The 26,138-nt window shown below is 46.5% G+C and overlaps 1 protein-coding gene across 1 annotated transcript in view; it reads left to right on the top strand.

Moving 5' to 3' along the window:
* The window catches only part of LOC125942323 (histone acetyltransferase KAT5-like), an 81,312-nt gene extending 68,922 nt beyond the window's left edge, over positions 1–12,390 (top strand). The window contains exon 3 of the mRNA XM_049660481.1: positions 12,225–12,390. Coding sequence (XP_049516438.1) covers positions 12,225–12,231 — 7 coding nt within the window. The 3' untranslated portion in view covers positions 12,232–12,390. The remainder of the gene's footprint in view (positions 1–12,224) is intronic.
* Positions 12,391–26,138: the final 13,748 nt, after the last annotated feature.

The following is a 26,138-nucleotide window of genomic DNA, read 5'->3' as shown; positions in this document are numbered from 1 at the left end:
CTTGGGACTTTTACAGTGTTTTCGATGTTTGTTGCTGTTTTGCTTTTCATTGCAGTTGCCTTATGTTCTCCTAATATGTACTAATGTTTTCTCTGAAATAATTGTGACTCATTCTGTATATTACCTATGTATCGCTCTATTATTATTTTTCTTATATTGTCTTGTTCTTTAATATGATGTATAATCTATCACCAGTGCCTGTGACCCCCCCCCATGTAATACCCTCATAATGAGGGCCTTTGGGGGTATTTTGAAAAAATAAAAATAAATAAATAAATAAAATAAATAAGATCCAACAAAACTTCCTTAAGTTTAACTGTGAAGTTGGGATGAGAGCAACATGTGAATTTCGACTTCACGGCAGCGGTCGTGAAGTTACTTGGATAAGAATGCGTATTACCAGGTTATAAAATGTGTTTTTGAGGACGGCTAGAACAGATACAGAGAATGGTACATGTAGAATTCAGCGGCAGCAAGTTGCACGGTAAATGGTTCGGAATCTGCCGGTATGCAGATTCCGAACCATCTACCGTGCAACTTGTTGCCGCTGCATTCTACATGGTATGGTCGTCACTGCACCATCTACAGACTTGCCATATGCATATTGTGACAGGGGCATTGACACCAGGGAGACCGCTATCGCTGTAAGTCAGGAGATAGAAATCAGCAGGTTCTTGGCCTAGAGTGACCACGCCTTTATGATCAAATATAAAGCACTCACTGAGGAATGCGCAATGCAGATAGCTGTAGCAGCTTGAATCGTGACTTTTTCATTACGCCTTAATTGCTTCATCCCACTCATGTTTCCTAGCTATCACCTCATGACATCATCCCTCCCTTGCCCTATCAAGCATTCTGACTGCTTATCTCACTCTCACTTCACTTCGTAAGGGTGAGGATGCCTTTGCGAGGGCGTGCCCTCATAATGGTGCCCATCTAATAATGTCCGTTTTGTATCGTTAGTAGTGTCGACAGAGTAACAGCATCGACCAGTTCTCAGCAAACGAAGACACCCCAGCGTTTATTCGTACTCGTTTTATACCCAGTACAGGAAAGAGCACACAAGTGGCGAGCATGCGCCGAAGATGCTACACGCAGGAACGTATCACTTCGGCTTATCTACCCGATACATCTTCCTTTCTTGGAAGGAAACTAAACAACTTTAACGTTTGAAACAAGAACAAATCCTCTCAGAAGAATGCACAGTACCGATCACCGAGAAAAGTTTGTGTACGCAGTTGAGAAGGTTTAGAGCTCACGGAACTTGCACGAAATTGTCGTCACATCTCAACCGCTGTGGTTGCCTTCTTCCGCGCTGGGATCTTCTTGGTTCTCATGTCGGTGGCGTAGTGGCAGGAGCGCTTTCGTTCTTTGGTTGGACCTGGCAAGGGGACCCGTTCTTGTGGCTGTCGTCTGTTATGTCGTCATCACTAGGCGCAATGCTGAAAGGCTCAGCCGTAGTCATGAGATGTTGTCGGTTGCGTCGCAAAACACTGCCGTCTTCGGTGGCGATCTGGGCCGCGATTTTGTAGCGATGTCTTATGACTTATTTTGGAGTAGTCTTATCATCCACCGCTCACGGCCGGCTGATCCCGTTGATAACGCGAGCGGACCGTCGCTCTGACCACTAACAAAGCGCGATAAGCGCGAAAAGGCATTATTACTTTAAAGTCATCGCTACAAAATACCGGCCCTGGTATGACCTTGGTTGGGCAGTTTCATTAAGAATCTTTGCTTTCGGTGACCACGAGTCTCCTTGTACTCTGACAACCTGGCCTTTTTGTAGCGGTGCAAGACTGCGCCTTGGGGGTCGGTACTGTTCATGTTTCTTTACCGACTGTTTGTGAGCTTCGTTGAAGTCTGGGAGAGTTGTCCGAAGTCGTCTCCTCTGAAGTAACTCGCCAGGTGACTGACCGTCTTCTAACCGACTGCTCCTGTAAGCGAGCAATCCAAGCCACAAATCATCGTTCATCTCTGGCGTCTCCTTTAAAATTCACTTTACTATTTGAACACCTTTTTCCGCGAGGCCATTGTAGCGAGGAAACCGCGGGCTGGACGTAATGTGTTTAAAATCGTACTTCTTGGCAAACAGTGCAAACTCGTGACTCGCAAACTGCGGACCATTGTCTGTGCACACTTCAATAGGTATTCCATATCGTGCAAACACTGCGCTGAGCTTTCTCACAACTGTGGCCGTCGTTGTGTCACTTAGAAGTTCCCACCTCCGGAAAGTTGGATAACGCGTCAAAACGCACAGGTACGATTTTCCAGCCCACTGAAAAATATCGACACCCACTCGGTACCATGCATGTTCATGCACTGGGCGGTCCATGAGCGGTTCACTTTCCTGTCGGTATGCATACTTCTGACAGACTGCGCACCTCTTGATGTGTGCTTCAATGTCAGCATTAAGACCAGGCCAAAACAGCAACCTACGCACTCGAGATTTGCATTTGTTTATTCCCAAGTAGCCTTTGTGAATTCTTCGAAGTAGCTCAGGGCGCATGCTTGACGGTATCACCACTTTGCATCCCTTAAGCAATACACCACTCAAGACAACCAATTCACTTTCGAAAAATTTTAGTGTCCCAGGAACTGGACGACTGCTTTTCAAGCAATGAATGACTTGACTCCGGTAGTCGTCCCTGCTAGTTTCTTGTGCCAACCGCTTCAGTTTCCTCGCTGACAAGTGATGACAAAACACTTACCGCGTGAACTTCCACGTCATCGTCGGTGTTATCTTCTGGGCTTTCGACGGACGCTCGAGGCAGCATGTCGGCGACCACCAAGCATTTTCCTGGAACAAATTGGAGCTTGTAGTGGTATCTAAGCAAACGAAGAAAAAAATCGCTGCAGTCTAATCAGAACCGGTATCAAGCGCGTGCTCGGCCTTCCGCAGTCCACGAGCACCGAGAAGCTGCTGGAGCTAGGACTCCACAACACTATGGATGAGCTAATAGAAGCTCACACAGTGGCTCAAATAATGAGATTGTCGTCCTCTAAGCCAGGGATCAAAATTTTAGAAGAAGCGGGTATCCAACCCAGACATGAACCGGGGACCAAAATTAGCCTGACCCAGCAAGCCAGAACTCGCATCATGGTTGACCCCGTACCGCGAAACATCCACCCAGTGCATAACGAGGGTAGAAGATTCGCGAGAGTCAAGTCGATCCTTAAAAAGATCAATCAGCACAAACTAGGGGCCCTCTTTGTCGATGCTGCCAGATATGACAGTGGGGATAAGTTCGCTGTCTCGGTTGTAGACGCGGAGGGCAACCTGCTTAATGCAGCTTCTGTCTATACTAAGTTTGCACATGTGGCGGAGGAAGCGGCGATCGCTCTGGCTTTTCACAGCGCAAAAGTTCCCCTTATCATCTTCTCGGACTCACGCACAGCAGTTAGATCCTTCTCGGCCGCACTAGTGTCTGAACAGGCGAACCATATTGTGAACAAAGCACTTCAAAGAAATCGGGAGAGCAGCGAAGGAGGATACCACATCTCGTGGTTCCCAGCCCATATAGATGCCTCAGTTAACCCGCTCGGATGTAATCCTAACGAGCAGGCCCACCGGATAGCGCGCGATTTCACGTACCGCGCTGTCAGGGGTAGCCAGGCTCGGAACGAGGTCAACATCCACAAAGATCCATTATGTACCTTCCACGAAATTGTTTCCCATTATCGTCTCGGCAGGAGGAAATTTCCACCCCCCACCCCAAATTGAACAAACCTCAGGCTAGCACACTCAGACTTCTGCAAACCCGTTCGTATCCCACTCCCCGGTCCCTTAACAGGATAGACCCTGACCATTCACAGTCGTGCTCCAAATGTGGTCATGACTCATGCTCTTTTGATCACATGCTCTGGTTGTGCCCAGCCCTTAACGCCTCTCCACCCATCACGAAAGAGCAATGGGAGGAATCCCTCAAGAGCAGCAATCTTCAAATCCAACACCAGGCTGTCCAGAGGGCCCACGACATCGCGACGGGACTTGGTCTCCCGGTCCCATCGTGGGCGGAGCCACCGACTTAATCTGGGGGAGCCTTCGGCTCGCCTAGATCTTAGTTCCTCAGGACTGAAATAAAGTTCTTGTCATGTCATGTCAGTCTGGGCGGCATTTCTCCAATCGGCTTCTCCGAGATTGCTATTAAGGGTCGATGGTCTGTCTCGAGGACAACGTTACGTCCGTACACAAAATGCTGAAACTTTTCGCACCCGAAGACAACAGCCATAGCCTCTTTTTCTATCTGAGAATATCTACGTTGTGCTTAGGTTAACACGCGTGTTGCATAAGCGATTGGCTTCCAATGATCCTCATAACGCTGCCAGAGAGCCGTGCCTATTCCATTTTGCGAAGCATCGGATGTTATCTTCGTAATCCGTTTAGGATCGAAAATCGCCAGCACAGGATCTTTGCTCAGACTGTCACAAATCATTTTCCATTCTTTAGCGTGGTTTGCCGTCCACTCAAAGATACGGTTTTTCTTTGGCAAGTCGCGAAGAAGTTTAGTTCGGTCTGTAATTGATGGCAGGAACTTCGACAAATAGTTTACGACACTGAGCATCCACTGCACTGCTTGCTTGTCAGTCGGCGGTGGCATACTTAACAGAGAGCTCACCAGGGTAGGATTTGGGCTTATGCCGTCTGCCGCAATAACGTCGACAAGAAAAAAAATCTTGCGCACGCCAATGCTGCACTTGTCTGCATTGAATGTTAGGCCAGCTTTCTGTGCTGCTTCCAGTACCGCTTGTAATCTCTCATCGTGCTTTTGTCTTGTGGCACCCCACACGATGACGTCATCAACGTACACTCGCACTCCTGGCAGTGTCTCGAATATTTCGCTAAGAGCCTTTTGAAACACTTCTAGGGCGGAGGCTACACCGAAGGGCAGCCTCAGAAAGCGGTAACGACCAAATGGAGTTGCGAACGTACAAATTGTAGATGTTTAGTCAAGCAGCGGTATCTGGTGAAACCCCGAGTTGGCGTCAAGACGCGTAAAAAAACGTGCTCCAGCTAGTTCCGATTCAATATCTTCTCGACGCGGCATCTCGTAGTGCTCGCGCTTTAGGCTGCCATTAATTTTTCTCGGGTCCATGCATAACCGTAGTTTCCCGTCCTTTTTTCTGACAATAACTAGAGGAATCACCCAGTCCGTCGGCTCGTCTTGGTTGGCTATAATGCCGGCTTTGACCATGTGGGCAAGTTCTTCGCGCAGAGGCTCCTTCAAGGAAAAGGGCACACGGCGGGCTGTCTGGACGACTGGCACCGCATCTTCTCGAAGAACCATGCGATATGGTCGCTTGATACACCCAGTCCCAGAAAAATGTCGTCAAAACTGTTGGACAACTTCCTCGCTGCTGCTTAGTTCGACTTCGTTTACGGTGCGCGAGAACAGTCCAAGCAGATTGCTGGCTCGCAGTCCAAGTATGGCATGTCGGTTCTTCTTCACGACGAAGAAATTAATCTTAGCCTTCTTGCTTCCGACGGCCACCGCGGTAGTCATGACTCCGAGATGCTTGATGACTCCTCCGTTGTAAGATCGTAGGATACAGTTGCTTCTAGCCAAGGGTACCCTCGGCTGCAGCTTTTTGTAGGCAGAGAATGGCACGAGGTTGGCTTGTGATCCTGTGTCAACTTTGAAGTCTAATGTCGTGTCCGCAACTTGCGCTCTGACCACCCAGTCACGGTCACACGATCTTCCAACGCTGTTGACAGATACATCAAGGATGTCATATTCCGCTTCGCTTTCTTCGGTGCTCCTCACTTCCCGAACTTGCCTATTCAACTTGCAACGGACAGCAAAATGATTCTGCCCTTCGCATTTTCTGCAAACTTTGCCAAATACAGGACAGCATCGTGGACCGTGCGTGCGTCCACACCTGCGGCACTTGAACATTGCAGGCTGTTCATCGCACTGCTGTGGCTTCGTATGCTCCCGTAGTTTGACAGCGTCAATGTGTCTCTCTTCTCGAGACCATATTTCGTTTTGGGCGGAAGTCACTTACGCAGCCCTGCAGACTTCTTCCACTTTAGCCAAGGTCAACTTCTTATCCTGCAGCAGCTTTTGCCTTACTTTGTCATCATTTGTGCCAAATACTATTTGGTCGCGTATGAACGACTCTGTCATGGTGCCAAAGTTGCAGGAACGAGACATCTTCCTGAGCTCTCTGACAAACTGTTCGACTGGCTCACCTTGAGCTTGGACGCGTTGCTTAAACAGGTAGCGCTCGTGCACTTCATTCAGCTGTTCTGCGCAGTAGGCGTCGAACTTGGCGATGACAGTTGCGTAACTTTCCCGTCTCTCCTCGTCCCCGAAGGTGAAGTTGTTGTAAATTTCCAGTGCGTCGTCGCCTGCCACAGTTAGCAGTAAAGCAATCTTTGAGGCATCTGGTCGAGGCTTCTTGTGGGGCTCGGAGGCAACCAAGAAAAGTTCAAATTTTTGTTTGAAAAAGTTGTCGCAGTTTCACCTGAAAGGCGAAGCATCAATTGCGATAGCAAATTGGTAGAGAGCTATACGGAGTAAGGATATTAGCTTTATCAGCTGTATAAACTTGGACATGCAGCAGCACCGGCAACACGCGGAACTGTTGTCGACGCCGTCGGTGTTTTGCCCGCGTTCGCTCAAAATGCGTGCGGCGTTGGTGACTGTTGCCGGAGCCTCTGATATAAATAGGCACTTGGTGCCGCAGCTAAACGTCGCCTCCCTTCCCTCCCTCTCCCCCCCCCTCCCCCACGGCCTCTCGCGCATCGGAAGAAGGCGCGTTTGCTCTACATATTTGGTGATTGTAAAGGAGGAAAGAGACGCCTACTTCTGCAGCCCTTAAGGGAGCACGGCGCAGAACGCGCGTTTGTTCTCCGCCGTGCGTTCACTCCCCGTGAAAGCGCACGCCCTTTCACTCGCACATACAGCGTTCGGCGCGCGGCGACGATTTCATCTCCATTGACGTCATACGGAACCTCACGGCGACGGCGACGCCGACAGCAAAAATCTGCTTTTGAGTGTCCATATAATTGCTATCGCAATAAAAGCTTCCATTGCTTACTGATTTCGCCGGTGAAATGTAGCGGCTCCAGTGGTTTCACAAGTTCCATGCTTCTTTACCGTGCACGAGCACTATGGTCGTGACTTCTGACACCATGTATCGTTAGTAGTGTCGATAGAGTAACAGCATCGACCAGTTCTCAGCAAACGAAGACACCCCATCGTTTATTCGTACTCGTTTTGTACCAAGTACAGGAAAGGGCAAACAAGTGGCGAGCATGCGCCGAAGATGCTACGCGCAGGCACGTATCACTTCGGCTTATCTACCCGATACACGTTTGTGGTGTCTATCCCCCTCCCCCGTTGTGTGTAGACTCTCGTTAAGCAATTTCGCTTGACAGCCATGCTCTCCACTCTGTATAAGTAGGAAGTTTCTTGTAACTCTTGGTAAGCACCTCAAATGTTACCTTGACGTCCAATCTTTTTTTCAGCAAGTTTTGCTTTGAATTCATATAATTATTTAGATATGTGCCTACTTCCATTACCGCATCATATTTTTGTGCAATCTTTCTTATTGCTTGCAATTATGAAGCCAACACGCACATTAAACATGCCAAACAATATGCTTACAATATCAATGCTTACAATATCACAATGCTTAGTGCAATTAACAATGCTTACAATTACAATTACAATGCTTACAATTAACAATGCAATTAACAATGCTTACAATATCACACTCAGGACCTATGATTTTCAGCACCTTTTTATGCTTTATATGAGCTTTCTATCAGTTTTGTCATAAGCTATCTTCATTCTTAGTCTTCTACACCAAAGTGTTAACTAAAGATTTAAAATACCAGATTTGCAGAAGCACAGCCTAATAATCCCAAAATTTATAACTATGACAAGCAAACCACTTATTTTACCAGGTATTGAATAAAAATAGCATCTATTGACATCAACCCACAGCAGTGGCGTCGACATTGAGATGATGGTTTCCCCTGAGATTACACTTTCTCAAGCTGAAGCCCTCTACCGCGTTCTTGAAGGCTATCGCGACATTTTTTACTTTGACAATCTACCCTTAGATCAAACGTCCGCCGTGACCAACCGCATAAATACTGGCAATGCGAACCCTATTCACCGACGTCCGAATCGTGTTTCGTGTTTTGCGTAAGAAATGAGCAGTTATCCAACAGTAAGTAAAAGATGTGCTTGAAAAGGACATTACCGAGCCTTCCTGTAATCCCTGTGTTACCCGCCGTGGTTGCTCAGTGGCTATGGTGTTGGGCTGCTGAGCACGAGGTCGCGGGATCAAATTCCGGCCACGGCGGCCGCATTTCGATGGGGGCGAAATGCGAAAACACCCGTGTACTTAGATTTAGGTGCACGTTAAAGAACCCCAGGACGTCCAAATTTCCGGAGCCCCCCACTACGGCGTGCCTCATAATCAGATCGTGGTTTTGGCACGTAAAAACCACATAATTTAATTTTTTGTAATCCCTGTGCTTCTCCCGTTGTACTTTTCAAAAAGAATGGAACGTGGCGCTTTCGCGTAGATTATCGCCACCTGCACAAAATCACAAAACAGGATGTTTATCGTTTGCCACGTATTGATGACGCTCTAGACTGCCTGTACGGTGCCACCTATTTTTCTTATAACGACTTACGGTTCGGCTACTGGCAGATATCCGTCAACGACATGGACCGAGAAAGACCCTGACGGTCTTTATCAGTTCAAAGGGATGCCTTTCGTTCTCTGTAACGCGCTAGCCACATTTGAACGCATGGCGGACTCTTTGCTTCAGGGGTTCAAGTGGTCCACCTGTTTGTGCAATCTGGACGTCATCATTTTCTCACCCACATTCGACACGCATCTCGATCGTCTTACAGCCATTCTTGACGTGTCCTGCCAGGCTGCTCTCCAGTTGAGCTCTTCAACATGCCACTTCGCTCGCCGCCAAATCACCGTCCTTGGACACCTCGTGGATGCCAGAGCCGTGCAACCTGATCCGGTCAAAATTCGCACCGTTACGAACTTGCGTGTCCTGAAGTCTACAAAGGATGTTCGTAGTTTCGTAGGGCTGTACTCCTATTTCCAGCACTTTGTGAAGGATCGTGCGACCATTGCACGTCCCCTTACCGATCTCTTGAAGAAAGACGTCCCGTCTTGTTGGGGTCTTGATCATGCCGCAACATTTTCTCATCTCACTACTCTCTTTACCACGCCTCCAATCCTGGCCCACTTTGACCCGTATGTCTCAACAGAAGTTCGAATTGATGCCAGTGGTCACGGCATAGGAGCAGTGTTAGTACAATGCCAGTGTAGCAATGATCGCGTTATAGCCTATGCCAGCCGACTTCTATCAATCACAGAGCGCGAGTACCTCGCTCTAGTGTGGGCAGTTGCGAAGTTTCGTCCATACTTGTATGGACGCCCATTCTGTGTCATCACTGATCACCACGTTTTCTGCTGGATATCCTCGCTCAAGGACCCACGGGGCGACTCGCTCGCTGGGCTTTACGCCTGCAAGAATATACCTTCTCCGTGGTATATAAGACAGGACGCTTGCACCAGGATGCAGAGTGTTTGCCCCGCTACCCCGTGGAAGAACTGGCAGATACGGGCGTCATCGCTTCTGTTTTCTCTGTGTCCCAGTTGTTTCAAATCAGCACTGAGCAACGCCGTGATCCTTTGCTACGAGCCCTCAGCGCCTCTCTCCGGATTTTTCGCCTCAAGGAGGAGACATTATACTGCCGCAATTTTGATCCCCACGACCCTGGCCTTCTGCTCGTCATTCCATCACGCCTGCGTTCGACTGTCCTCCGCCAACTTCACGACGCTCCCTTGGCTGGGCACTTGGGCATCTCGTGCACATACAACCGTGTACGCCGTCGCTTCCTTTGGCCAGATCTCGCTCACTCCATGCGGCGTTACGTTGCCGCTTGTGAGCCCTGTCAGTGTCGAAAAAAGCCCTCCACACTTTCAGCTGGATGTCTCCAGCCAATCGGCATCCCGCCCGAACCCTTTTCCCCCGTTGGTCTAGACCTTTTTGGGCCGTTTCCTCTCTCGGGCTCCGGCAATAAATGGGTCGCCGTCGCTATCGATTAGGCTACGCAGTACGCAATCACAAGAGCACCCCCTACAAGTTGCGCTACTGTCGTCGCTGAATATCTACTATACGACATCATTTTAGTGCATGGTTCTCCACGCCAATTACTCACTGACAGTAGCCGTAGCTTTCTCTCGGCAGTCATCGAGGACGTCCTCCGCTCCTGCTCGACAAAGCACAAATTCAGCGCGTCCTACCACCCACAGACCAACGGCCTCACGGAGTGCCTCAACCGGGCCATCACTGACATGCTTTTGAAGTACATTGCGGCCGACCACCTCGACTGTGATCTTCACTTACCATATGTGACGTTTACGCATAATTCGTTGCGTCATGACACCGCCGGCTATTCACCATTCTATCTCCTATACGGCCGACAACCCGTGTTGCCCTTGGACACCTTGCTGCCATCTCCCGAAAGTTCCGCGAATGAGTACGCCCGCGACGCGATCGCATGCGCCGACCACGTATTGCAGCTCGCCCGCAACCGTCTCGAGGCCTCACAGGTGCATCAGAGACGCCTCTATGATTGCCACCATCGCGACGTGCCCTTTTCTCTAGGTTCTCTGGTGCTTCTCTGGTCACCCATCTGACGTGTGGGCCTTTCCGAAAAGCTGCTCTCGCATTATTACACTGGTGCATACCGTGTGGTCGACAAGTTACATGTCACATATGAAATCATCCCCGCCAGCCCCTCAGTGTCGTCGTCAGCTGCAAGTGACATCGTTCACGTAGAAAGACTAAAGCCATATGACACACCTTTCACCGCGGATGTGTAGATTAGGCACCGGGATGGTGCTTCTACTGCGGGTGTGATAATACGGAACAGCCGCCACAGTGTGGCTGCATTGAAGAGGACAAACACAGCATGTTCCCGCTTGATATAGCGTCGCCATCTTGGCCTCCGTTGGCTTCCGTGTAAATGAATTGTAGATAGCCTTAAGCATCAGCTACACGTAACAATATGATGCGGAAGCACATGTACAATAGTGAAAAGCATTCGGCTATCACATGCTACAATCTAAAAAAACAAATTCTTTCTTAGATTAAAAAAACTGATGGCAAACTCATGCACTCAGCATTGCTGCTGCCAGTTGAAAGTATGTATTCAAGCGTGTCGTTTTGCATTGCCATCTGTACTATTCTGCACTAAAAATCTTAAATGCTGTAAAACGTCTGGGTATTTGTTGAAGTATAATATTAGATGGAGAAATTTTGTTGTCAGCGATTTTGTCTATATTGCAGTAATCACCATACTACCACAACCTGCCATTTCTTCTGAACTTTCATAAATTTTTTGAATTTGGACTCGTTCTACCACTTTACGGATGTGTTGCGTCAAGTTTTATAAACCATGAGTTGCATTTGACTGTGTTAACTTGGAAGCTCACCAACGTTCATTGCACGTATTCATTGAACCAAGACGCGACATACAGTGAGCACAAACAGGAAACAGTCAAGGTGTTTGACTTCAGGGTGTGAAGTTCAGGGGAATTGTAATATAATGATATGATAAATATAATATGATAACGTCAATTCCAAACAATAATGCTGAATATGAACCGATTTATATTACTACAAACAAAAGCCAAATGGAATGTGACTTGCCAGCCTTCTAGCATGCCCTCGAAGATCAGATAAGGAAAGGACACTGGATGGGTATTTACTTCGGGCAACTTTATGTACAGTCAAGTTCCTGAAGCAGGCCAAATTGACCACAGCTAAGTCACCAAAAAAAGTCACTGTGATCGAAAAATATTGTGTTGCTTGGCAGTCTCTATCGTCCCAAGTGTGCTGCTGCTTGTGTGCTGGGTCCAAAGCTAAATTGTTAGTAAAGTGCATATGTATCCCTGAAAATGTACATGCTCAGGGAAAGCTTTTAAAAAATGCATGCTATTCACTCCTCCCTGTGGGCTTTTACGAATTTTAATGTGGACTGCTTAGTAGCTATGCACTCTTATTACTGCCCTGAATTGTTTAAGGCATCTGTACTGTACACGTACTGATATGGGGATGGCACACATTGAACAAGTGTTTTGGTTCGAACAAGTGTGCATTTGATATGCCTAATTATAATGTGTCTCTAGGCTGGTGCAGTAATTGAAATTTTCATCTGCTTTATTTCCAGGTCATAGCTGAGGGGAGAAGGTGAAGGCTACTGCTACCTGACAATAACTCTACCTCCTACACTTGACATGTTTATATAAGGGTTAATGAAAATTACTGCAGTAATTGGTTAACATAGTGAATCAGTATACTATATTATCATTACATAACGTGATTCTCCATTGAGATGCAAGGAGCATCTAAAACAATGTGTAATTGCTTAACATAGTGAATCAGTATACTATATTATCATTACATAACGTGATTCTCCGTTGAGATGCAAGCATCTAAAACAATGTGTAATTGGTTAACATAGTGAATCAGTATACTATATTATCATTACATAACGTGATTGTCCGTTGAGATGCAAGAAGCATCTAAAACAATGTGTAATTGGTTAACATAGTGAATCAGTATACTATATTATCATTACATAACGTGATTCTCCGTTGAGATGCAATAAGCATCTAAAACAATGTACATGCTGGCAAACCCTGACCTATCCCTTCGGATACTAAAAACAAGAACAATGATTTTTTTATTCCCCCCGTGAATAAAAAGCAAAGTTTCATAATATACATTTAAAAGTTTATTTATTTGGCGATTTGTTTGTGTTTGTCATGCTTGACCTATTTACAGCATTGGCTAGTCCTCACTCAGCATTTTTGTGGCTTTCATTTTCAGCTGTGATATAAACTTCATAATTGTTTGACTTTTGTAGAGTTCATCAATGTTCCCTTTTTATTTTGTCAACTTTGAGATAGTTTGCTCAAATTGCTGTGCCAATAAAATATATATTCAAACATGTGTGCAGCTTTTACCACATACGTTTGGCAGCTATGAAGATCTCACTAGAACTTTAGTGCATGGACTGCTGCATCTTGAAATTATTACGCACAATAAAATACTTTTTTAGCTGCTGTGTTATCGGGGAAGTTGTTCTTTGGGTGAAACCTAAGTACATCTATTTCAGAGTTCAAATGTCACCTTCAGTGTGAACTAGCATAGTATTCTGATCAAACAAGACTAGAAAGAACCTTTGTCTCGTTATCCTAAATGTGAATATTTTTATTCAGAGGGCCCCTGTAGTTCAATTTTATTATGATTTAGCGTCTGTAATTGGTGATGGTCAAGTTGACTGTGTATTTCTAGACATGCAAAAGGCATTTGACATTGATTCATTCCCTTCTCCTGCAAAAACTGAGACAATTCGATTTAGATCAAAAATTTATTCAGTGGATACAAAATTACCACACTGTTACCAATGTGTTGTACTAAATGGCAAAAAATTAAGTCTCATTAACTTCACATCAGAGGTTGCACAGGGCTCTGTGCTTGTACAGAAATCTTTTTAATCTATATTAATGACATTTGCTTCATCACGTCATCAAGTAGTCATTACGTCATCAACACAGTCATCTGCTTGCAGATCACTGTAGGAATATTATCATTATCATTTATTGTCCCTTAAAGACCCATTTCAGGGTATTACATAAAGGGGGGGGGGCGAAAGGCATCAATAAACACTACAGTCATTATTATACAATGGTTCAGTGGTAAGCAATGATACAAAATGACTAGTAACCCAAACAATCGCAAACAAACAAAAACAAAACTGGTAGCACGATCGGCAGTAAAAGAGGCAGCACAACCGACAGTACAACAGAACAGTACAAAAGCGAGAAAGTAGGGTAACAGCGCAGTGGTGGTAAGTTAAGGGTTTAAGTAACATGACAATAGGTGCCTAAATTTATCTGAATCACGCTCATGTACTATGTCATCGGGTAGCGCGTTCCACAGTTCAATAGCGGTAGGTAAGAAAGATTTGTTGAATGAATTAGAGCAATGAATATATTATTGAATATATTAGTATGTACAATGTGGATCAACTGCCGAATGACTTAAAAAGAATATACAGATTCTGTATGCAATGGAATATGCATCTGAACATTAAAAAGTGTGTGAATGTGTTTTACTAAAAATAAAAAGCAAGTTGGAAATTAATATCTCATAATAATGCGCTAACAAAAAGAAAATTTATAAATATCTGGGAGTGCTATTTTCTTCCAATTGTACATGGAGTGCACATGTTGATGAATTGGTCATGAAAGCTGGCAGGGCACTGGGCTTCATCGAATGGAACCTGAAAAGCCCCGAGTTTGTCTTAAAATATACTGCACGTTTATCATGCATAGATACATACACACATACTAAAAAAAGGCAAGCACATGCACCCACACTTAGCCAGGGACAATCAAGTTGATATACAAAAATTCTTTCCAAGAATGAACATTTCACGGATCGGTAAAATTCTTAAAAGGATGGCTAACATGTGGCACCATGTCATAGATTAAGAAGAAATGAATTTCTTCTTAGGTTACTCTGTGTTGTTTCTTCAACACAACAAATGTGCCCAGAAATATGGCTCATATCTGCACTTGTGTGAACAAGAAACCCCTTTAGCTGGCTGCAGTGGTCCCTGCGACAAATATTCAGGCAGAAAACTACTATTAGTTCAATGTGACTGTGCCCGCAAGGAAAACAACTCTGGTAGACTACATCACGTGCATATAAAGCTTGAGTCCGTGCTTGCTGGCATCCTGTGTCTGTATTGACGCTCCGCCAATACAGACACAGGTGGTGCCCACATACGGTGGTGCCCATCTGCTGGAATCTCTTCGTGACGTAGAAAACAACATTGTGTGATATTGGCTGAGAAGTGTTCGACCTCTCCAGCAGTTTATCCACGGTTACTTCAGAGTGGTTACTTCATGTTTTAAGCGTTGTATGAGGGCATCTTGGCTGCAAAACAACCTAGTGCGTACACCCAGTCTGGTTTGTAGGGCATCAGGCTTCTCTAGCGGAGAAACCTCACGCTTTCATACTGGTTATTCAGTTCACAAGGTCTTTCACAAAAGGAGCTGTAGGCACTTTTGCCACAATAGCAGTACTGTTCACAGCATTCGTTGCGGGAAGTTTCGCTTGCCACTTACGCCAGAATTATCGATGGACGATGATTTATTACCAGTCTATAATTATCTGTGCAATTTCAACAGCTTATATTGTTTTTGTCTCCTGAATAAGCACTTTCACAGTGTGCGCACATACAAGTCTCATGCATCTCTGCACAGGGTGCTTTTACTGATGTCATAATAAGTGAACACGCTACAAGCCCTGTGCGCATCTCTTGCTCGACTCTTACGACCCCGTTGCGATGTCGTGGGCCCTCTGGACTGCCTGGAGTTGGATGTGGTGGTGGTCGCTTCTTAGGAACTCCTCCCACTGTTCCCTTCTGGAAAGTATAGAGTTTTCTATAGCTGGGCACAGCCAGAGCATATGATCGAAAGAGCATGAATGGCTCCGCATTTGGGGCACGACTGTGGGAAGTGTGGGTCTATCGTACTAAGGGACCGCGGAGTGGAGTACGTGCGGATTTGTAACATTCTGAGCGTGCTAGCTTGTGGTTTATTTAGTTTTGGGTGAAGAGGAGAGAACCACCTCCTTTCCAAGCGGTAGTGTGAGACGATTTCGTGAAAGGTGCATCATGGGTCTTTTGGATGCAAGCCTGGTTACGAGGAGGGCCGTGGACGGCTGCGCGGGTCGTGAAATCGCGCGCCAGCTGGTGAGCCCGTTTGTTGGAGTTGCAGCCGTGCGGTTGGATCGAGTCTCCCAGGTGGGCCGGGAACCATGAAATGTGGAAATATGCTTCCGTGCCGATTTAACATGAGAGAGGATGGTGGCATTATAAATGTACACGAGCCAATAACCCAACGTTCGATCCGAATTGTTACTAAGGCCGATATGCCAGGTAAGATTAGCGGTAATAGGTTGACCAGGTAAGACTAGCGGTAGTATGAACACGTGCATACTTTTATGAATATACAGGCTCTAACTCCGTGTTGTTAAGTAAGTACGTCGAAGAGCTGTTTTGAATGGGAGTTCCTCAGATGATGTTGCTGCTACGTCTGGTGTGCCGCAAGGCTACGCGTTGGGGCCGATTCTTTTCCATTTTTTAATGCGAAAGCATTAGAGGCCTCGTTACGCGAAAACACTAGTTGTAGTCAGCGGCGTGACCGAATGAGGCTACCAAAAATGGCCGACCGCAAAGAGTAAAAGCGCGTAAAAAATGCTCGAATTGATGACAAATTTAGTTGGCACGTTCATGTAAACAAAGTACACTAATCCATTTGAAAAGAAGAATAGGTAAATTTTGATCTGGGCAGGAATCAAAACCGGGCCTCCGGGGCTCGGAGGAGACCCGACTTTGTCCCCTACGACCGGATAAACCCATCCTAGCAACTCATCTTAGCTCGACTCGCAACTCCCGCCCCACCATTACTCCGAATTCTGCCGCTGCCGAGAAATGTATGCAGCCATATACGCCTCAAGCTCTGGCGAGGCACCGGCCCCGGCCGCCCCAACTCTCTGCCCTACGCCACCCCAAGCTACCCATAGACGATCATAAAATCATCCTCCGGCCCCATGGCGGCTTCAACCTTCGGACCGTAAACAGCGTTGCACTTCGCGATGCCACTCTGCAAGCAGCGCGCCTCGGGCACCAAGAGGCCAAGCCAGACACCGTAATCATCAACACCATCCAACACGTCGTCCTCATCAACACTCCCGATCCGCAACATCGACACCACTACCTCGCCATCAAGTCCGTACTCATCAAAGACACTGCCTACGACTACTCCTACCAAGCGGCCCCGGAAGACTGCGCCCACGGTGTGGTCTACGGGGTCCCTCTCGTCCGCTCTTACGAAGACATTCAGGATCGTCTCAATAGCGAGCAGAACCCTCCCATCCTCGACTTTAGACGCATGGGCTCCACGGAGTTCATCATCATCCTTTTCGAACAAGACTGGGTGCCCAAGCGCATCTACTACTCCTCCGTACTATATAGGTGCTACATCTTCAAAAAAATGTCGCAGTTTCGCCCGAAAGGCGAAGCATCAATTGCGACAGAAAATTAGTAGAGAGCTATTCGGAGTAGGGATAGTAGTTTTGTCGGCTGCATAAACTTGGACTCATTCGCTTACTAACTGAATTAACAAGCGTGGTGTCAGCGCGCACAAACAAACATGAATAGATCACACTGAATGACCGCAGACAACGACTGTCAAAACGCCGGCAGCAAGCGCAGCCGCCGCAGCGAGCGAAGGTTCGTGCAGTCTATCGCTTCAACGGAAACTGAGCGGCGAATGCACAGCGCATACAAAGGTCAGAGCCGTGTGGAGATAACAGACGGTGCGGGCGACCACCACAGCCGGGCCAAGTACGAGCGAAGTTGTTGGCAGAGTAAAGGCTGCACCCCCCTCCCTCCCTACCTTCCCAATTTCTTGCTCTCGCGTGAGAGGTTGAGTGGCAAGTTCCCCTTACGCCCGGTTCAAGATACGCATTTCGTGCCGCAGCACAGCGTCCCATACCCCCACGGCCTCTTGCGCGACGGTCGCGTTTGCTTTCCACCGTGCGTTCGCTCTCCGTGATAGCACGCGTCCCCCGCGGGCTTTCGCTCGCGCATACGGTGCGCGGCGAGGATTTTATCGCCCTTGGACTTTACACGGGACCTCCCGGCGACGACGACGGCGACGGCAGAAATACGGTTGAAGTCTCCATATAATTGGTATCGCAATAAAACGTTGCGAGGCGAGAAGGTGGTAAAGACTTCCGACGCTGCTCGACGATTTTCCCGTTCTGATCTCGTAGAAAACCTCCGAGCTGCCCCCAGAGGCCCTGACAAAAGTCACCAACGCCGCGCGTTCGGTGCGAACGCGGGCAGAACGGCGACGGCGTCGTCAAGAGTTCTGCGCGTTGCGGGTGCTGCTGCATGTCCAAGTTTATACAGCTGATAAAACTACTATCCTTACACCGTATAGCTCTCTACTAAATTGCTATCGCCATTGATGCTTCGCCTTTCGGGTAAAACTGCGACATTTTTTTTTCGTTCCATCGCTCTTTGTATGTTCCTTAACTTGTTCTCGAGCTTCTTTGTTAAACCTCCAAGTTTCTGCCCCATTTGTTAGCATCGGTAGAATGCAATAACTGTACACTTTTACAGCATAAGCTGTTATAGGCTCATTCAAATAACCATTTCGGTTCGGGTTGTTGTCCGCCGCCACCGCCGCCGCATAACCGCTATCGCCTGAAATGCGAAAAAAAGTACCCGGTCTACGCCGGAATCGAACCCAGGCCCGCTGCGTGGGTGTCGGATACTTCACCACTAAGCCACGCAAGCACTTCTATCAGCATCAGAAAAAGGCCCTATAAAAGTGCCCTAGGCCGGCGCGCAGGCGCAGACGACCCGCGCCTCCGCCAGTATGGTGGCGCCATCTAGTGGAGGCGACTGCAAAAGCCGCATGCACAGGCGCAGACGACAAGATGCGATTCGGACGAGGCGCGCAATAAACGCGATTCCGGTGTGAGATGTGCGCAACGTATTGTCGGTACCTCTTCGGTACACGTTATGGCGTCTCCTAACAAGGTACGAAGCACTGCTGAAGAAGGGAATCATAGAGCTACGTGCGCGGCTACAACCAAGCATCATCGGGCTCTACAGGCTGCAGTGCAGAGAGCATTACAAACCGCAGCTCGCCGTAGACGCCGGGCGGACAGTTGAGATCGCTCTCGTCAAAACGAGGCAAAGAGACTTTGCTGCGAAGACCCTGTTGTGCGTAGTGCCAAAATTGCTACTCATAAGCCGCTCCATCGTCTTACGCTGTGAATGCACTGCGTGTGCCGCGCAGGCCTGTGACTTTTCTTTTCAACGACAGTTGTAATCTCCAGGTCAGGATTTGGTAATTCTTGCCGTATGCACTCCAGCCCAATTTAATTCTAATAATTTCTTCTCATGATCAGGGTCCTCTGTGACTAATTGACCTAGATAAACGTACTCCTTTACAGACTGCTGATCCTGAATTCTTTTTCCCTTGCCAGGCTATTGAACATTATCTTTGTCTTCTGCATAATAATCTTCAACTCTATTATTACACTTTCTCGGTAAAGGTCCTCAATCATTTACTGTAATTCGTCCCCATTCTTGCTGAATAGGACAATGTTATCTGCAAACCGAAGGTTGCTGAGATATTCGCCGTTGATTCTCACTCCTAAGCCTTCCCAGTCTAAGAGCTTGAATACATCTTCTAAGCATGCAGTGAATAGTATTGGAGCGAATGTGTCTCCTTGCCTGACCCCTTGTATTTATGTCCAATTGAACGCCGCGGAGCGCTCCAAGCGAGTGCGTTCAGACGTTTAGCGCGTTTTCATTTGGCCTCGCCGAAGGGCCGTTAGAACGCAGGGGAGAACTTGCACGGAGGCGGAACATGCGGAAAAGACATTTCACCAAAGCAGTATTGTACAAGTTCCTCTAACACAGGAGCGAAAGCTCATTCCTTGCTCCTTCCCAATCTGGCAACGAGTTCCCGTTACAAGTTACTTTAATGCGAATGGAGCGCGGTCCAGTTACATTTCTAACATTGGAACTTGTCGTTACATTAACATTACATTTGATTTTTTTAAATGAAGATATGGTGGTCAGATAATCGTGCGGCGAAATAAAGTGAGCAATTTAAATCTCACATCGAACTAAGTATATTATAAGACTTTGAACATTGCCGGTGGCACATTATCTTGCGATAAAAAAGAATTCAAAGAAACGCTCCTAGACGAATTTTTTTCAAGCAGCACCGGACATACTCCAGACATGTTTAACTGCAACTTTGGTGCTCGTCTATTACAAGTGCAACACATACAGCGCTTTCTACTTCGGTCTTCAAATGCGCAGTCAGGATACTGCGCTTCAGATCTATAGCTATACAAATAGAAAGTTACTTACATGCACCAATAGCCTCCTGAGACCTGTACACAACAACGGGACATAATCGCTCGTCAAGGTAGTTTTTATTGCCTACTGTTATGTCATGAACTTGAAAAGCAATTTTTAAAATTTGAATAGTGTAGCACCACTGTAGGATTACGTGACAGCGGCCGTACGAGCCTTGCCATCGTCCCTACTCAAAATGGCGAAGGTGATGAGCCGAGCGGCGGCTGCGACGACCAGCGTGGCTAGCTTCTATAGAATGACACTGCGCGTGTCGAGCTTGCGCCTCGAGCACGCGCTGTGCTTCTTAATTTTCACTTCTTTGACAGCCGGCGCTAAGGCACCGGCTGAGAGTGCCTAAAGTCCCTATATAAGAAAAGTACCGCCATCCATTGATAAACGGCGCTTCTCTCTCTCCTGTATCTCCGATTGGACGATGATAGCGCGCGCTTTTCACTTCTTTATATTTTCTTTTTTTTCCGCCTCAGAGCCATGTTGAAAGTCCTTTGCGCAGCCGCAGTCGCCGGCGGCGGCGGCGGCGCGCGCCCGGCCTGAAAGCTTCAACGTGGACTTTCTAGGTGCGCCACCGTCGACTTGGCTTTCGCAAGCAAAAAGTAAAGAAAAAAGCAAGCGCTTTAGGAGAGGAGGCGGCAGAGGAAAGAGTAGATGGCGGTACTTTTCTTATATAGGGACTTAAAGAGCGCCGACCAAAGGGCCCCGCGTTGCGGCGTCGGTGGGCGCTATATTACCACGGATAGATGGCAAAAGCTCCGTCTCCATGTACGTGAAAAAAATTACTATCTCCACCATCTCCTCATGTTAGCTGCGGTAAAAACTGCATTTCATTGTTTAAACGCTGAGATGACGATGGAACTACGTGAAGTACATTGCCATATTGCTGCCGCGTCCGGTATTTTCACGAAATATCGGTGACTTCGAAATACGCCTCGAAGTCTTTCGGCCGTGTGGGACGACACAAAGATCTAGACCAATTTATTGTCAAATTTCTCGAAAGCGGATGACAAGAATATGAGTAAACCACTTCTTTACAGTAGTTCCCCATGCACCGTACTTCACACCCAGAGTGAATATTTTGCGTAATCATTTCCAAGTGAATTTCGAAAAAAAAGTGGAAGGCAATGTGCACTGTATTGTACAAGGGGTCTCAGGAGGATATATATTATTAAATGTTTGCACAAGAAACCGCATCAAAAGGAACAATACTTAGATGTTTAATGAATGCTGATTCAATATTGCAGTATGAGTGGAAATGGAAATGTCCAGAATAGATATTCTCAATTTAGTAAAGACCCTTGTTTGAACTCGGCAAGAGTTACATCTCGATGTTAGTGTCCGACAGGCCGCCATGGCGGAAAGAAACTGCAGAAGGGAGCGTCACGTGACAATCTTGAAGCCTAGTCATAAAGAAATATAATGCATAACTCACGAAAGAAAATGCACCAAAGTCACGTGACAGACAAGCTTTAGTTCTTTGCGCCCTGCATGATGTGCTGCATACGTGCGTGCGTCGGTGCGCCTGTTTAGTGCCGTGGAACGTTTACAGAAGGAACGCCGTTCCCTCTAACGTTCCTTCGTAAAAATAACGATTTACCGTTACACTTCCACCGACCCTTAAAGGAATGGTAGCATTCCTCCGTTCCTCCCAAAATGAACTAGTTCCTGGAACGCCGTTCCGTACAACACTGCAGCAAAGGGAATATATCGCTTTCGCGTACCCACACGTAAGCAGTTTGAAATATCTCTGCCGAATTTCTTCCTTTTTTTTCAACAGCGAAGCTATATAAAACCAGCCGTGATTTGTGGTGCGTATCAAGAAACTACCAAGAAAGAAAATAAATAAACGTTCTTGCCGTGGTGGATTTCGAGCCCGCGTACCTCCGGTCCCAAAGCGAGCGTCGTAACCATTAGGCTATACAGCCACGCTGCCAGAACATGCATTTATGCGCACCATATGATTGCGTTCGAGCGTTGTCGTATTCGTCCACAGCTGGGGCGTTAGTACGCTCGTGCTCTGCGAGGTGAAGAGGTTTTGCGTGCTATGAAAGTGAGAGAGAGAGAGCGACGCATTCACGGAGCGGGTTTCCTGGAACGTGGTGTCGGCATTGGAACACGGTGTCGGTGTTGCAAGCTGCGCTGTGCAACGCGGAGTGTCGGCCGTAAGTCCGAGACGCGCGAAAAGAAATTATCATCTACACGAGTCATAAGATGAAAAGTTCGCGCGCACTTCCGGAAAATGCTGGGCTACGATCACACAGCTTCACTGTTTCAAGCGTTGCGCGGCCGAGTGCAAGGTTTTTTATTAGCAATATGTGTGATATTATCGAACAGGGATACAATTCTTGTGGATGATTGTGTACTGTGTGCAAGGGCATCTAATGAGTCATTGAGTCATCAATGAGGCCGACTTAAAGCGCATATAAAAATGGTGTGTCACTAATAACATGTCCCTAAACATAAATAATTATGGAGACATTAGCTTGACCACAAAAATGTAACAGAATCAAATATAAGCGTTTGTTAAGTGGCCAGTTGAAATTTAAAAAATAATTCACCAGTGAAATATTTAGGTCTTATACTGTCAGAGGATGACTCTTGGTCATAACATAATTATACTGTAGTTAGAAATGCAGGGCATGTTCCTCACTTCTTGCAACAAAGTTTAAAATACATAAGTATTAACGTAAAAGAGCAGCGTAAAAAACAAGTTTTACCAATGTTGGTGTAGGCATGCGCTATGTTGAATGCGGTTTCTGATGTGCATATCAAAGCAGTATTCGGTGAACGCTTAAGAACCCCAGGTGGACTAAATTAATCATATTTAATGATTTAATAATTAATCATATTTAATCATATTTATCAATCACAGCCTAATCATATTGCTTGCGTCGGAGCTGTCAGTCAGAGGTAGCAATGCAGAAATTTCAAGCTGCACATTTTCCAAACAGCTAAGTGTGCCCCCCCACAAGACGAGTAATTCACGAAGAAAGTTGGGTTAGTTGGTGTTGATGCAGTTGCTGTGACTAGTGCGAACAACGGAAAAAAAGCTGGGACAGGACAGAGCACTCTGTCCTATCCCACCTTTTTTCCTTTAGTCTTGTTCGCGTTAGTAATTATGTCACAGCCCCCCCCCAAGACTATCAAATCTGCTAGTCACTTTTTATTCCCCATATTTTAAGACGTTGTTAGTGCCTGTTTATGCCAAACTGTAGCAGGCAGGCATAGACTGGTCATGCATGCCCACATGTAACAAATAAAAATAACCACAAACTCAGTGTAAATAAATTGGTGAATAAATAGTCAAAATATCAGCCAAAATCTATCGCACTTTGACAGAAAAAAATAAAGAAATTACATAACCATCAATCACTAATGCTGCCATACGATCAGCACATTTTGCCCAATTGCTGCTTGAAAAATTATTTGCACTAAGTCTTTCACAACTTGTGCACTGTATGCTGAGAGCGCTTGACGTAGTAAAAAAAACCTCGTATTTGTGCAGTGATGGCAACGCTTTGCGAACCATCACTGCACGAAACCTCGTATTTGTGAAGTGATAGCAACGCTTTGCGATTGATTAAAAGCTGACCTCGAAACGACCAAAATGTCAATGTCCCTACATTCAAGCAGGGTCGTTAAATGACGAACATGCAGCATATCATGGCGTTCGCGCACGCCGGAAACAAATTAAAAAACACTTTTGCAAATCGCTGACACAATAACGACGCATCAGACGTGCGCACGCACGCACGCACGCGCACACGCACACGCACACGCACGCACACACACACACACACACACAGAACACAAGCAGTGTCCGAAAGCACTCGCGACAGACAGTGCGGACGTTCTCGCGCGTTGGCTAGAACGCAAATCGAGCCGGCGTGGCAGCCGCGTCCGATGCGCAGACGGCACTCTTCATGAACTATACACATCCGCAAAACGGCACACAAGCCAGAACAAAGTGCGCCGACGACGCCACTCGACACCAAATGCGTCGTCGATAGCGCCGCATTAAAACACGGACACCTTGTTGAATTCACAAACATTCACAAACCAAACCACGATATGCTGCAATTTAATGGCCCTGACCGGTTGATACGGCTGCTCCGCAGGTTGCTGTCCTCGATGTTGAAAGAAACGTTGTTGAAACACGCCGCATCACTCGCATAACATGTGAATACCAGCCGCCACCATCCATGCGATCACAATTACCGTGGAGCACCGTGCCGAGGAGCCAGAGACCAACGTTGCCTGAGACGACAAAACGGTAGACGACTATGTAAACAATATGGCCGCCACGACGTTTATCCGGCTCTTGCAAAGCTTCCGGTGCCTCTATCTTGACGAAATGACATCATTTTCCCGTGTTCGGCTGTCAAAAATTTTGCCAGTCTAGAAACGTTGGGCTGTCGGTATGTGAGCGCTGCATGAATATTTTCCTTGCGGACGGTCGATGTAGTAGTTTAATCATATTTACGCTTTGCCGAGAGAAAATCTGCTCTTTTTTGTGCCCATCAGCGATCGCTAAGCCCCTGGGCCTGTGCAACGCTGCTAGCTAGCTGTATCTTTCGTGCGGTGCGGCGTTGTTGGTCATCGTAGTTCGGTCCATTCGCGCTCTTTGTTCCCGGCTCATTAGCAGCCTCTGGTACTCTCGCCGATCTCGCAGCGGTTCACAGTGCACGGAAGAATGTGTTGGAAATTGTACTATTACGTTCATCCACAATTTAACAGTGTTTATGCCGGAAGGACAGTTCGTGCAGTCGATGCCGCCGGACCTGACACGAAGGAGCGTTTGCCGAGTATGTCTCGAAAGGTAAGTCAGGCGCTTGGCGCATTTTTATAGTTCGTGTAGTGTGCCTTGTTAGGCGGAGCACAAGATGATTAGTACAGCGACAAAAATTATAAAAGTGATTTCCTATTGTTTGTTATTGATGCCGTAGTACACATTTAGCAAAACGTTTTATGAAAATTACCCTCAAACAAGTATAGGATGTTGCCAAGAGCTTCATATATCGTTTCTTTGCTTTCTGTTATGAAATACACTAGCGCCGAGTATCGTTTAGTCTGAACGGGCACAAAAATTGATTCCGCGGATGTCACTGCTTCTGTACGTAATTTTTCAGCAAGAAATGGTATATATATTTCTAGAAGTACGTTCACGTGTTGTCTTCACAGCTAACATCTGCGCGAGACGGCACTGGATTGCTCTGACTCATGAGCACATTTTAGCTTGTATGCAAATTTTTCTGCTTATATATTGTCAAGACAACCTGTGTTTCTTGTGTTGAGTGTTCTGTATGTATTCGTGCATTTCATAGGTTAAAAACTGCCCGTGATGTCAGAATGAGATGTCAGAATGTCAGTACCATGTAGCTGGCGGAGGTCTTTTCACAATTTAACGCGGTGTTGTTAAATCACAAGTTTGCAGTTTCAGCAGTGATTGCAATAAACTGAACATTTCGTATTGTTTAGGGATGTCACGATTTCGTGAGACGGAGGAATCTCTCAACACATGGGAGCCTGTGGCAAAATGCAGTCTGAGCAGCCCGACAAGGAATCTAATCGCCTTGCTTTGACAAGGTGTGTACAAAACAGTCACTGCCACTTATGAGTTCTAGGTTCTGTTGGTTTAATTCGTACGTGCCATCGGTCCTGAATCTTTTAGTGAGATTTACGAATTTGGACTCGTTCTACAATTTTACTATTGTTGCATTGAGTTATGAGAATGAAATTCTATTGGGAATATGTTGGAAGAATCTTAAAAAATGGGGTGGTATGAGATTGCAAAATTGCATGTAAAACAACAAATTTGATGGCACTTGTGCTGCTTTATTAGCACTGCAAAATCCCTAACGAATATACCAGAGCGGCACTTCCTACCAAGCCCGATTGAGATCAAAATTAGCTACTGCAATTGGCTTCCTCGCGCAGCTTGCACAAAAGAGCCAATCACAAGTGAGAAATTCGATCCGGATTGGGCTTGATCGCAATGAAAAGTGCACTCTATGACAACCGTATTAGACGAGCTTATTGAGAGAAGTTCGTAAAGCCGGCTAAATCAGCAACAGCAAAAGCACTGAAAAAAGCACACTGGTC

The sequence above is a fragment of the Dermacentor silvarum genome, chromosome 1, assembly GCF_013339745.2.
Source record: "Dermacentor silvarum isolate Dsil-2018 chromosome 1, BIME_Dsil_1.4, whole genome shotgun sequence".
NCBI classification, from domain to species: Eukaryota; Metazoa; Arthropoda; class Arachnida; order Ixodida; family Ixodidae; genus Dermacentor; species Dermacentor silvarum.
This window is presented reverse-complemented; position numbering and strand designations above follow the sequence as displayed.